Source organism: Eutrigla gurnardus, assembly GCF_963514095.1.
Source record: "Eutrigla gurnardus genome assembly, chromosome: 23".
Lineage (NCBI taxonomy): Eukaryota > Metazoa > Chordata > Actinopteri > Perciformes > Triglidae > Eutrigla > Eutrigla gurnardus.
Window position 1 is genome coordinate 14,808,747 of NC_139934.1, and position 15,324 is coordinate 14,824,070.

The 15,324-nt window shown below is 40.7% G+C and overlaps 1 protein-coding gene across 5 annotated transcripts in view; it reads right to left on the reverse strand.

Annotated features, from left to right (window-relative positions):
- The window catches only part of nrxn2b (neurexin 2b), a 573,287-nt gene extending 559,003 nt beyond the window's left edge, over positions 1–14,284 (reverse strand). For 4 of the 5 annotated variants that reach the window (XM_084003188.1, XM_084003186.1, XM_084003187.1 and 1 more), the window contains exon 1: positions 13,544–14,283. In XM_084003188.1, coding sequence (XP_083859314.1) covers positions 13,544–14,255 — 712 coding nt within the window. In that variant the 5' untranslated portion in view covers positions 14,256–14,283. Of the gene's footprint in view, positions 1–13,543 lie in introns of all 5 variants that reach the window. The other variant, XM_084003189.1, reaches the window with a different exon arrangement.
- Positions 14,285–15,324: the final 1,040 nt, after the last annotated feature.

The window sequence follows — 15,324 nt, forward strand, 5'->3', positions numbered from 1 at the left end:
CTATTCTCTGTTCAAGTCACACACACTCCGTCAGGGCTATGGGGCATCACAACTTCTCTACTCCAATATCAATATGGCCATATTACAGTAACGGGTCTGTGAATGGCAAAGGGAGGGGATTACAGTCCTCTTTGAAGCTCAGCTGTTCATGGTGTGATTGAAGTGGAATCCCAAGAAGATGGAGCTCTGTCCACAGCTTCTGAGCGTTGCCGTGGGCCAAATACTTTCACACCATTTCCATCCTGCTCGTTGTTTCCTGCATTTACTCCTCGTCTCCCTCATGTATTTTCTTTAAACTCAATGCAGAAACAAGTTGTACAGAAGAGGTCTACGTGGGGGGTCTCCTGCTGCATGGATCTCTCTTCAGTGACTAGTCAGTCAGTCATTTCCACTGACAGAGCTTATGGTTGCCTGAGATGCACAGTTTGCAGCTACTGTAGGAAGAGGGTTACTCAATGATATGGATGCATCGATGTTTTCATACCAATTCTTGGCTTTGGGTATAAGTCGGTACATACAATCAATCTGATACCAGTGATTAATGATTAAGTAGTATTCCTCGCTGTGTGGAAGAGACATTCTTTCTTATGCTTGGAAACATCCAGCTTGACTGAAACATTGTTTTTACAATTTAGATGTTTTATGAAGCAACACATTTCTCAAAATGTTTAGTTTTTATGTCGTATATAAACATAAAATTGAATTGACTATATCAGCCCCACTTTCATAGATATCCACTCCAGCTATGTGAGACGTTATCAGACCCTAATCAACGCTTTGCCATCGTTTGCACCCACTTCTTTTCATTTCCTTCTTCATACTTGCAAATGTAAGTGCAATAAAGCAAGCCTTTTCTTGAGAATAAGAGTGCAGTTATCCTCATAAAGTCCTTAAGTTGCTGGACTGCAATGAACATAATGAAGCACTCTCCTGAAGGTGAAGTTAAAATGAAACACATGTACACAGTGTAAGCAAGCACAACACGATAATACATTAGGCAAACAATAAACGATGTTCTTCTTTCATAACTACAAAGTGTTGGAATAAACATATTAATACCTTGAACATTATCCGAGTTAAACATAAAGCAAGAGGCTAGACAGGAATACTTAATACAACATAGTGGAGTGTTTTAATGTGCAGTCATGCATCAAGACATTACTTTAAATAAATGTATTCCAAGCACTTAACTTGTGCATATGGATGCCCATTATTGTTGTCTACACTGTAATAGTGTGCCTTTGTATTCCCAAAGAAAGGACATAAATATGCGTATAATCTAAAGTCCCAAAATAACTTAATTACGTCGTTGGTAGGAACTCAGTGAGCTCACAGATGGCAGGATGCAGGAGCAGATATTAATGTAGAAGATGTCTGACTGTGTGACTCACAATCCTCCCTGTTTCTGGTGACTGTAGCCTCTGGGGAGCTGCCTGTCTTGATTAGCATTGAACACAAATAGTCAGGACACCTTGAAAAGAAAAAAAAAATCTAGTCTAATTGCATAAAGCTTTGCAGTGGACAGTAAAAAGATAATCCATGAATATTAAATGTAAAGCCATTGACGCAAGTGCATTAGGATATTGATACCTCATAGCCGACACAGTAAAAACAAGCCATCAGAGGATCCTGTATTGATCTGCTTTGTTGTTGCATTAGAAAAGCTGTCTAATGTACTCCAGCTGTGTCTTGACATGCATGCATGCAATGCCATGCATGTCAATTCTCATCAATTATTAAAATAATCCATTATAGTCACATACAGGTGTGCAAATGTTCCATAATTCTCCTAAAATGTGAAATAGCATGGTTGTATTACATGGTGACGCTGCAGTGACACACAGTCTGTGGAATCTCAGCATGTTAAGCACATCTTTAATGCAATAAGGACAAAATAGTGCTACAAAGCTTTTAAAAGGGTTACCTTCAGACACACGCTGATTTCCTCCTGCAGCTAAGCCATAATGGGGATGGATGGCATGTGACATGTAAGACCCAGAGCTTTTGCTCACTTTTCGACTTGTAGAGTGACAGCAGGGGTAGGGAGCAAGCTTTAATTGGATGTGACGGACGATCGCGCCGGCAGGGACCTTAAAGTCAGTAAAGACTCACCTGAGAACGGGGTGACGAAGGTAGTGGGCTGAAAACATCAGATTGACACCCCCCGACCCTGGAAGCTATCCGCCTGATTGCACCAGACCACCCTGTGGCGTCATTCAAGTCTAAACAATAATGTTTTGAGCGTGCTTAACACTCATCAGCTCCTTTGAGTCAGGCAACTTATCCCCACATTTTAATCCATTAATGCCTGCTTTTTGCTTCTGCAAGGAGAAGCAATCTGCATAAAAGTATTCATATGGTGCAAAAAAGGGAGGAATTAGGGGATTAGGGTCTTAAGGAAGTCTCTCATCTGGAGCGGTTGTTCCCTGAATTACCCCCCCACTCCTTTTTTTATGCAGCGAAGACAAGGTTATGGAAAAGTCTGGAGCAGAATATGCTATTTGGGTGTAGATTAATAAATGGTATTTTGCCCTTCTCAAAAAGCAAAAGCACCGACGTAAGAACAACCATGAGAGCAGGACATAAGAAGAAGATAGCAAGAGAGAATGAGATAAGCATGTAGCCCAACGTCCTTTGATTAAAGCATGAGGAATTGTGGAATATTAGGCAACCATGGCCAATAGTGGATGTATGTGTTGCTGTCTGTTCGAGGAAGCTTGGAATCTATCAACAGAACGGAGGCCCAGGAGCATGTTTCCTTTGAACTGGGGATTGTTCAGCCAGAGTGGTGGGTTAAGGGTGAATGAAAAAGTAGATCAGAAAGAAGGGGAGGAGTGAGGAGATTAAGGATTAATAGAAGATATATTCATATACGTAAATACAGATGTGTAATATGGGATTTCGCAATAAGTTAATGGTTGTGAATTTTCATTGGGATAATCGTAAAACGAGAAAAACACAAGAAAAAGTGGTCTTACTCGCTGTCATGGTAGAGGTGAATATTGCCTGATTCTAAAAAAACAATGAATGATTTGATTGTTTCACTACAAATCATGTTCACTTATCTGTGACACAATTAAAATATGTTTATTTACAAATAGTGTCATGTTTTAGTACCATTTTAAGACTTAGGAGGATATTTTGATGTTAAAACATATATCATCATCATTACATTACATTTTCATATCATCCCAGGCCTATACGCAAGTAAAAGTGAGATGTTGTTTTCGAGGGCTACGCATGGTATCATCATATTTATTCACTTGTGCTTCTGGAAAACTACATTTGGTTCAGTTCTTCCATCAAGGAGTTGGATCAGCCCTCCTGAAGTGCAATGCAGTAAGGCAAGTTTATGTGTATAGCACCTTTCAACAACAAAGTAATCCAAAGTGCTTTAGATAAAACATTAAAAGCATTGGAGAGAAACGCATATAAAACCAAGAATGTCAAAGAAATAGAAGTTACAGTGCAGTAAGGAATTCATTAATTGTATTGTTTACTGAGAGGCAGCTGCAAACAGAAAAGTCTTCAGTCTTGATTTAAAAGAGCTGAGATTTGCAGCAGACCTGCAGTTTCCTGGAAGCTTGTTCCAGATAAGTGGTGAATTAAAACTGAAGGCTGTCTCTCTATGTTTGGTTCTGACTCTGGGGACACAGAGCAGGCCTGTCCCAGACCATCTGAGAGGTCTGGATGGTTCACTAGTAGAAGTAGTTCATTAAAACATGCCTTACTGTCGTTTAGTAGGTTTTCTAAAAGATTAATGACCTGGTAACTTTTAAAAGACTAAAAACTACCAGAGATTATTTTAGGTATAGTATTATGTCACATATTTTCATATAGTGTATCCATTATGATGTGCTATTGTTTTTATATGTTTTATCAGTAAAATCCTCTACTTTTCTCACTCTTTACTCTTTAGGGCCCATGCATGTTGCCCGATTGGTATGCTACTCTTATTTATTCTAATTAATTTACTATGCAGAGACTTCCCCCCTTTGCATAAGCACACAATAATCCAGTCTGTTATTACTTTTATCACTGCTGTGACTTGAGGGGGAAATCGTACTACTGAAACTTCAAAAGTGAAACAATACACTGAAGTAAAATATCTCCGTCGTTCCCATCTGTGCCTGTTAACAAGCGACACAAACTGAAAACCGAGGAGATTTCTTGGGTTACTAGAAGAAGGGAGGGAAGGAGAGCCATAATGATAGAAAGATAACGACAGCTATACAAACACCGAGTCCCAACAGCACACAGCAGCAGCAGAGCGCTAACACAACAGCGTTGATAAACACCAACAAAACTGTAGCAGTCACACCGAATGGAGACTTGAAGCATGGAGAGCTTCATTAGACTTCATCAGTGTGGTTGGTGGTTGAACGCTTGGATTGTGTCAACTAGACATATTCCTGATAAGGTTATCTAGGAACCTCCTTCAGGCAGCCTAATGGGGTAGAGCCCCCTCATTAGCACTACACTTATTTATGTATACAGGACAGGTTAATTGTGAGTTCCCAACTGCATACTCCAACTCAGTCCACCTCCTTCCTCTGTGGTTGCCAGTGGGGAGATAGTGCATGATGAATGACTCTCTCTGGTGTCCTCTGCTCTTTGCCCCAGCCCTGTTCTATCACAGTCCTACCTCAACTACCAGTAATAAAATTAAGGCCCCGCCACCCTTAAATCACATTTGAGGACATCCAAAGTACTGTGTATAGTATATCCTACTGACATCCATGAGGCATTTTCATTACTTTCATTAAGACCAACAGAAATGTGTGCTATTCTTTCAGTAAAAAAGCAGCTAAAGCTCTCAGCTTTCCGATCAACCAAGATCTACCCACATTTCATCATCTCCTGTAAATGTGAGAACTCCTCTCTTACAGGAAGCGACGGGGTTCAAGGGGAATGATTAAAACGCAACACAAACCATATAACTGAAATAGAAGCGAGATATTAATAGGCATATTTTAACAATCACATCTGAAAAGTGTTCGGTTTAAATTGGCTTCATGTGGACTTTTTCAAACAACCCTATTTAAATAAAAGCTCTACTTGTGAAATGGAACAGCATAAAATCAAAGCTGAAACGTATTTATATGATATTCATTATAATATGTAGTTGTAATACAAAATGTGAAGGTCTTTCTTGTCTTGTAGCCTGAGAGGAGCTAAGGTAGTTTTTTCAACATCGCATGCCTTCCTGACATGCAGGGTCCAGTCCGGTTAATTGCACGGCTCCTCAGGGAACCAGGTTTGTGCTTTATTACAACACATACAATAAAAAGTGATGATGGAAGTGAATTGGAGAGGAGTGAGCAGTAATGAGCTAAGCAGCTGTTTCTAAACTCTTCTCTGTATGATGCTGCCAAGTTAAACTGGCTCCTGCATCAACCTTTTTTCTTCATAAAACGGTGATAGAGTGTTTTCCGCTGCCAGAAATCGGGCAGCAAATGTGGACAGATAACATCCAATTTTCTGTGACACCGCCACATATCATTTCCTGCCACAAGCTAAAAAAACAGAACTAAACCCACGCCTTCGCTACATAACTGATTAGGTATGAGAAGATTACTTCATGTACACCAAAGCTGACTGCTGATTATCTCCCTAAAATAGAGAATCACAGATCGATTACCAACCGATCGTAACAGGGCGGTTTCCAGTTGATCGGCCATGACTGGTGATTATCTTTTTATGCTGGTCATATTTGGAAACATGTGCCACATGGCTAGATTTGGTCTTTGGTGTGGAAGTTCTTCAGCGTGAGTGAAGAAGACATAAAACATATGGAACAACTAACTGACCCACACATTCATTATATTGCAATTCATTACCATGGATGCTGCTCAGAGACATTGTAGTCACCGGTTCATTGCATTGTACAGTGCATTTGGCAGAGGTAGATTATAAAGCCATCATGGTGGATTCAAATGTAGCCACAACACATCAATCTGACAGCATGGTGTTAACTTATTCTTTAACTAATCAGATCCCGATCGTGCTGGTACTGCCAGCATCTGACCCTTGTCAAATCAATATGCAGCTAATTAAATTCACTGACTGGTGCGTTTGCAAAGATCAATAAATTCAGTATAGGTTGATTTTAGGCTTCGTTTTAAAAGGTGTCTAATAAAGAAAGTATAATATATGCACAAGAATGTGTTGATTTCATTTAATTCTACCAATAACTGTATATGGGTCATTAAAAAGATAAAACCCACTGTCAGCTTTACAGGCAGGTGCAAATCCAGCGACGTGGCAACCTCAAAGACTATCTGTCGTTTGTCGAGTTAATGAATATCATATCATAGAAGTCATTTTCACAAATTCATTTAATCCATTACCCTGACTTGAGAGCTCATAACTGCATTTCCCCACACTGCCGTTTGAGGTTCAACAGAGAACAAAGCCAGGGTCAGCATCAATTATGAAAAATTAATGGCCCACAGAGGCCCATAGTGGCTTTAATAACAACCCCTAATGGAAAAAGGCCTGCCCATAACTACTTCAAAATGCAGGCCAACGGGAGCAGACTATGAGCAGGGCATCTACACACATGTATGTGTTCTGAGTGAGGCAAAATCTAAATTTTGTTTATGATCAAGGTCAAGTTTAAGAATGTGTCGCACGTCCAACCCTCATTCTTTCACAACAGCCTCCCATTCCACCTGAACAATACTAATGTAAATGAGCTGAAAGACGTCAGTAGCAGACGGGGTGAAGGGTGCTAACCGCTAAGTGAGATCACTTGTATTCAAATGAACACATCAGGAGATACAGACGCTACAAAGGGAGCAGTGAGACACAGAACTGTGCTTGAGGGAGATGAGAATGCACAACCTCCTTAAATTACATAACCTCAGCTGTCAGATTCAATGTTCAGATTGTACTCTTTTTTCCCACTTTGGGCTGACATTCACCATTACAAGGGATTTCAAAGGTCTGGAAAACAATATTGTTGTAGTAAATTAGACTCTGTGGGACAGAGCTTCAATTTCAACAATTTGTCCAACAGTGCAAGCGATGTTGGTAGTGTGGTGAAGATCACGTGGTCGTTTGGGTCTTTTCCTTACCATCTCTGCTTCAGTCAGTCTTGAAAGCAACTTCTTTCTGTCCTGGCATGCTCTAATATGGACATCAAAGCATGCCACTTCCTAAGCCTTGTATGTGCGAGCCTACAGCAGCTATCAGTAAAGAGGGTATTATGTCTCTGATCACTACACACCCTCTCTCTCCCACTATCTTGTCAAACGGACTTTAATAATGTCGATGTGATACTAGAAACACGTTGCTGTCATTAAAGGCCATACCAGTGTTACTACATGCCATTGTCCATCGGCATCACCTGCCAGTTACCTTACAAACCTCCACCATGTTTACCCAAAGTTTGTTTACATTTCCTCCACACTCAAATGTTACAGACTGTAACTGAAACTGTTTTTCAAGATGCACCTCATCGTTAAAAATCAACCTTTTAGCTCAAATTCCAGTTCCAAATTCAGTTCTTGTAAGGAACTATTTTTCTAGGCGTAATAATATTCAGCCCAACGGCTCTCTTGACTGTTGTGATTTACAGCTAAGAGGCCGGAACCAAAGTATAAAGAATGATTGGCTGAGACCTCGGTTAGACCTCGGGCTACAGGCTCGTACTGATACAACTCAACAGTCGCCATGAATTAATGATTTCCAACATCTCCCAGTACTTCTTCCCCATTTTCATACTGGGACATGTAAGGAAGTTGTTATATGACCAGGATCTTCTTCTCTACATTGAATTGAGGACCATAAAACAACCTGGGGTCATGAGACTCTCTTGAACTTGATATAAGCAGCGAGCTCCACCCGGGCCACTTACGTAAACTGGAAGCAGCCGGTCATCAACAACAAGTGAACCCAGAACCCGCTTTTAGCTTAGCTTTAGCATTGTCATAAATCTCTGAGAGACAATAACGTTTCTGTCCTGTTTTTAATATAAAGTGGTTTTAAAATTGTTTTTCCTTTATTATTTTGGGTTTGACGTATGACTTGGATTCTATAAGCTCTTCAACATACTTAGTCCATTTGGATATCAGCCTTTAATGTTTAACGTAACGTTCCGTCATTGAAATTACAATTAAATATTGTGACAAAATCTTAGCTTTAATCCACAAATGTATCATAACATAACAGCACAACATTAATTTACTTTACATATTACCATTCAGCCTTTTCTGTCTTTAAAGGACAGCTGTTGTTGTATCATTTCACAGCATCTCTGCTAATGAACTACTGTTCTGAGAAGCAGACATACAGGATACATCTTCAGGTATGAATTAATTAATCAATTTAAGAGACAAGAGAGATATTGCAGCAAAGTGTCAATTTTACCATTACTTCATCGCTAATTAAAATACAACTACGACTGATACAGCCATGCCCTATGTTTGGGAAGATAATTTGATGTTCTTAGACAATGTCAATAATAATTAACCTTAGGTGATACCTGGCGATGCATGTTGTCTAGATGATGGAGGACATAAACCCTATGCCAACTGCATACAGCTTTGTCTGCAGGATTAGTCAGTACACGGACAATGTCTGCATGCTGATATTTCCAAATGCAATTGTTTCAATTCTATGAGCACCTTAAATGTAATTCTACTTGGGAGCAGGCGACAAGGGCAAGATGTCAAAAGACAGAAATGTCTAGTGCTCAGTCAACTGAATACTTGACAAATCAAGAAATGGCATAACATGACCGAGTAAATACAGCAATAGTGTCACTCAATGGAGCCAATCAGATTGGTTAGCCTCCATACACAGTCTGCTAGACTAGAGAGAGCTGCAGTGTGAGAGGGATGTGAGTGAGACATACATAATTCTACCCATTTCCACACATTTTCACAATTTAAGGTAATATATCGGGTCATTCCGTGCCAACTCAGCCACCCATGTACATGACACCTCTCAGATTTTGCTGAAAAGCTGAAAATATGCCTTATGTTACCAAAGAGAGGAATCTGAAGTTTCAGGTCAATATCTCAAACAGTTTGCCCGTGGCGTCCATTTGAATTTCAAGTACCACACCCCTTTTTGACACATTGGAATTTCGCATTTCATTTGTTGGCATTTTTGGAGGCCCATAACTTCTGTTCTAATAGTGATAGAAGGCTGATAATTGCTCTGTTAGTTCATTGTAATGTGTATTTCACAATTCTACAGGCAGAATCAACATTCCTTACTATTTGGGTGAGAGGTGGGTCACCAAAGTCCAATTTTTTTTTGACGGCCAAAATTATTTTTCACTTTTTGGGTGCTCCTAGCACCACGATGAATGATCATATTTATTCCAAACAGGATTATTTGTTATATTTGGGACCTTTGCTCTTGCCAAAATGAATTTGAAGGGTATGGTACCACTGGTGGGGGTTTTATGGGGGTCCAAAACCCTCCCGGGCAGAGGTGACTCTTTTGGAACCCCATATTTGGACCCCCAAATGACCACATGGGCACTTGATGATCCTAATGGGATTTATACCAGATAAAGATACATATTTGTTCTTTCTTTTAATTAAATCAAATCTTTGACTATGAAGCTCCTTGATATGAATTTCATTCGTCAAAATTCACCATTTTTGACTTTTTTTCCAGAAGTCTGGAATGTAGATCAGTGAGAATTTAGTGATGATAAAGCTTGAAAATAGTGGAAATAACTTAGTATTATGCTCAGTGATGGCAAACAATTAAATATGTAGACTGCTGGCCATTCATTTCCTGAAAATCACAAATTAACCCCTTATCCCCGATGAAAGAGACCCGCCTGTGACAAGCGACTTGCAGCACGAGCAAGTCTGCAGGCCACTGATGCAAACCATATTCTGACACCAATGGAGATGTTTCAATGGGCAAAATAAAACATTAAGAACATTACATTCTTCTTTGTTAGTGCAGAAAATATTAAAAAACACGAGGAAACGTACAAATTGGAGAGACGTTACGCCTCGAAATAAAAAGCCAGGGTAAAAAGATATATCATAATAATTAATTGGATCAGGAAGAATGGAAAGGAGGAGAACAAGAACACCCATATTGCAGGTGTCACATACCAAACCAGATCAAGGTTATGCTACACTAATAGTATTAGTATTATTTAATGTGTAGAATTCTGTGGTGGCTCCTTAGTACTGATGTGAAGGTCGATCCACAACCCGCGGTTCTTAGTCTAGTAGAAAATATCACACATTCCGTGAAGGCGGGTCAAAAAGTGAGAAAACAGCATTACAGTTCATTATTAAAAATGCACAGAAACATTTAGTGCAATAGTCCACTTTCTCTTCCTCTCTCTTTCCCTCTCTAAAAAGGTGGCTTCACACCAAAACGTGACGAGAATGTTTCTTGCGACACCATTGCATACAAAGTCAATGCAAAGACACGAATAGATGTGCCTTCGCCCCGGGCGCCGTGAACCATGCAACGTGATTACACTGGCATCCTTTTTATCCATTTATTGCAATTAAATCCTAATATAATTCTTTATTTTGGATTTAGTGAAATTCACCAAGTACCTCTGCTTGGTGTTATGAACAGCATGTGTACAAAGCAGCAATAGTGGTCATTTCAGAGATGATTGATGAGACCTTGTTGGTTCGATACATAGAGGCAAGTCAAGTGATGCAGATAAACACAACTGATCCTACTATCAATCTGGCCAGAGTAACATGAGGGGAAATGTTGCTTCACGTGAGCACACCTTTACACACACGGACCTGACAATTTATCAAACCAATCATTGTGATAGATATAATAATTACCAAAATCAGTGCTTTTATCTAATGAAATATTCTGCCTGTTGGCATTTAGCCTTTCAATCACAATCCTTTCACAAAAGAGTGTTTGCTTTGTCGTTTTGCCACACATAATGAGAGGTGCTGTAGGTTATAAACTGCACTATGAATTCCACTTATATAATCACAAGACAAACATCTATCATATTTAATCTACCAATATTTGTTTCCATTTTTAAGGTGACAAGATCATAAATATAATGGTATTCATGAACAAAATTACTTTTTTTTAAATTGACATTTGGTACAGCCCTACATATTCATCGTTAAAACTGTGGAATTAAATTATGCATTCTTCTCTCAAGGGAGCAGCATTTAAAATATGAGACATGGATTTGTTTGTACAGCAAACATCTAAAGTGTCCAACTAAAAGTGAGAGTGACCTTTACATTCCCACCCACATGTTAGATAATAGGAATAAATACACCTCTGCAATGGCAGTCAGTCATAATGACCCAATTAACGTCCCTCAATCCAAAGAAAATAAATGAACACCGAGCAAATTAATATCCCCATGCTCGTTCTCGCTGTTCTCTCCATTTCTCACTGTTGATCGATGGTTGCTCCCTCCCCCCGATTGCCTCTTGTTCAGTTTCTCTGCTCCATACCCTCTATCTTACTCTCTCTCCATTTTAAAAGGACAAATGTTTCCTGCAGTTACTGTAGCACTGCATTGGTATTCTGCTCTCAATTTAGCCAATAGCCAAGCAGCAGATTCTGCTTCCAGCAACTACACAGTAATCTGACATACAGCGCGCAGAGGAAGAGGCGTGAAGAATTAAAGAAACTGAGAAAAATAAGAGAGAGAGCAAGAACGAGAAACGGACAGAGGTAGATCTATATGGCTGTCCAGCAGGGACATCATTTGCTGCACTATAGGTTCTCTAAACAGCAATAACTCAACAAGAAATTAAGGTTTCTGCTTTTGTTTGACTCCTTCAGAGAGTAGAAGATGAAGCGACACAGCTTCTCGAGCTTGTAAAGACTGTGCTAGACTTTCCACATCAAAACCACATAAAGGCTTTGATCAAAATCAAGGCTGCATGCTGATTTTTATTATTACTTCTTTATTACTTCACCTATCAAAAATAATACTCAAACAAAAAACTGAACAGAATATTTTGTTGTGGTTGATTTCCTTTTTCAGCATTGTCAAAGCTTATCTCGGGGTGCCACAAAAATGCAAGACTTCAAACAATTGGCACACAACTGCTGGCAATGTAGATATCTACCTTTTCAAGATGCCGTAATTACAAGTAATTTCATCACCAAGGACAAAGTAGGAGCCACGCAGTCTACTGATTATTATGGAATATGCAATGAAATATTACTAGCATATAATGGCAAAAAAACTGGAGATAATGTGGGATGAACCTACCACATCACTAATACAAATGATGAAGACAGAGCAAGTCATTTCAGATGGCTGCATGGGGAATGAGAGAATTCAGAAGCGAGGTGTGGAGATGCCGACAGTTTGAAAGAGAGGAGGGAGATAAGTGCGGGGGGAGGAGAGGCGGCAGTAGGAAGTGCTGACAGCGGGTAAAGGTGAAAGAGAGATAAGTGGAGTAAGGGAGTGAACTCGGGAGAGACAAGAGTGGGGGAGGGAGGTGCAGAGAGATGGAAAGCCCAGATAGCCTTGAGAAGAGAAGGTACGAGGCGGGTGAAGGAAATGCTGCGGGACGGAGAGAAAGAGAGAGATGGATGAACGTAAAGCAGAGGGAAAAACAGTAGATATGGAAATGGGATGTGTCAGTGAAGGAGGGAGCCAGAGGTGTAAAACAGAACAGAGTTTGACATGAGCTGACAGCACAAGAGCACATCCCAAGAGCAAATGAAGGGAAGAGCTGGGTGTACACCCGAGACAATACGCTTGGGAAGAAAGGAAGTAACAAAGAAGACAGAGAAAGAATGAAGAAAGGAGTAAACACAGAGCGAAAAACAGCAGGGAAGAAAAGACTGTTGAAAAGCAGAACTAAAATGTATGATTTTGCATTTGAAATATCCTGTTTAGATATTCAGCACCTTTGATGTTAAGAATTGTTTTAGAAAAAAATACCAGCCACAGTCACAGTAGCACCTGTGCCATGGCTGCATCTATCGTATGAGTCGCATAATCCCTAGGAAAGTAGTTTTTTCTTCAAAAACTCAAGCAATGAAACTTCTTTAAAACAATTTTGACAATAGAAGTATTGAAATAGCATCATGCCTGCCTTTTCAGAAAGCACCTTGACCTCCTTCCTCTTAACCCCCACTCAGTCTGTATCTCAACAATTAAATCTACCGGAGCACAGAGATCTTACTGCCAAAAGAACACACTTGTGACTTGTGAAGAGCTCTCAGAACTACAACTAGCATGTCTATGCAGAACCGCTCGTACTGCTCATCCCTTAGAGAATGATTTACTAAAGTGATCACAAAAGCCCAAACGTAAAGGGAAAATCTCAAACACCTCATACAACAGATTTTCAGTAACAAGGCAAAAATATATATCTTTTTGAGATATCTGATACTAGGAGTATTTTTCTCTGGATGATGTTTATGGCAAGCAAGAGAAAGCAAAGCCTTTTAGAACAACAATTAGTTTAGAATGGTTCCAAAAATACTAAAAAACAAATGACCAGACGTATATTAGCTTTACTATGCTAAGAGTGCTGCACAGGAAGAATGAATTGAAACCAAAGTAGAACAGATAGAGTATGATGGTCCTTACCTTCCTTGCAGTATTTCCCCTTGAAGCGGGTGTGGGTGCAGTCACAGTGAACTTCTCCATACTGTATAGAGCAAAACCCTCCATTGAAACACGGGTTCTGTTTGGTGCAGAGGTACTCCAGGTCGCTCTGAATGCCCTGGCTATTTAGCAACGTGGGAGGCGTCTCCCCCACCTTCAGATTGGAGATCAAGCCCAGAAAAGGTGGCTCGTACTTCACCGTGCTCGACGTCAGCGCAGAGAGGCGCACATCAGGTGGGATCCCACCCACAAATAGGTCACTGACCACCGCCATCTCCTTCCTCTTGGATTTGACCTCAGCCACTTTGGTCTCCCCGTCGACCATCAGGAGGGTCTCGCGGTAGTTGCGGGTGAGCAAAACCATGTGCCAGCGGTCATCATTCACCCGTGTCTCCATGTGCAACGTGGCCGGCTCGGCACAGTGGATAGCAAAGCGCAGCTGGAGGCGCCCGCCAGCGATCAGAAGCTCCAGGAAGTCACAGTTGCCACCATCATCTAGGTAGAGTACCAAGGCTTTGCTGATGTTGGCCTTGAGACTGAAGCTCAGCTCGCCCACTGATCCAGCTTCCCAGCGTCCGTAGCGTGCCCACTGGCCAGGTGCCCCACCGAACTCCAGCATCGTCACTGTGGTGAGCAGGCTGATGAGGGCCAGAGGCCACAGGGGCCAACACAGGAATCTTAACCCCCTTGTCATGCTCCCAGTTCCCCTGCTCTACTTGATGCCTTTTTGGTCTAATGAACCCCAGAGATAAGGCCTAGCTTAGCTGTTTCTAACCGATTTCAATTGCGAATAACAAGTATTCGATGTCACTGAACTGGAGTATCAAGCTCACTGGCTAAAGAAATCCTTACAGGAACCCTTCTCTAGTTTTCCTGACGAATCAGCAGTTTTTTTCCCCCTTTTCTCTCTGATGCTCTAATTTTTGTCCTTATCCTGACTCTCTCCTCCGTCTCTCCATCAGTTGGTGCCTCTGGGACTTGGAGGAAAGGAATGAGGAATAGCGGTAAAAGAGGGGGGAATATGATAATTTCAACACTGCTGTTTCTTCAAAAGCCTCTTGGTCTATCCTGGACTGAAAATAGAATCTTCTTCTTTAGAATCCAGATCTCAGCGCAATTTCCAAGAAATTTCAGCTGCCGCCAAAAGCTTGAGGGAACAGTTATCCGATTGTGATCTTTCTTTAAGCGGAGTGCAAGCAGAAGAAAGTGAGTGCAAGAGTGAGGAAGCCGTAGAGTAGACGGGTATCAGAGTCTGCCGGCGTCTGCTTGAGCGTACGATGGTTTCATGGTCTCAGCGTAAACCCATTCTTCTCCTGAAACAACAAAGCTCTATGCTGGAATGAGTCCCCTCATTATGGAGGCAGGTGGGGATCTGGAAGAAACATGGACACAAAAAACAAATGTCAATTAAATGAAGACATGTTCCAGTGCATTCCATCCCCAGGACACACAATTGAGAATGTCATATAAAAATGTAACCCATTCCAAGTCCTGTCCAATTATTCCTTTGTTCATTCTATTTAATCGCTTATCTTTCATCTTCTTTGCCCATAGGTTTCCATGTCCTGCAGTTTTAGACGCCGTGTACTTTATATAAAAATCACATAGCACATTTCAGTTGAAAGCTGACACTTCAAAAAAAAAAAAAAAAAAAAGTTTGTTGAAGAACCAAGCGGTAAATAAGCTTTCTGAGTTTTGCATGGATCCATACTTCCCAGAGGGGCGTGAGAAATATGAACGTCTTATTTCATCTGCTCCCTCTC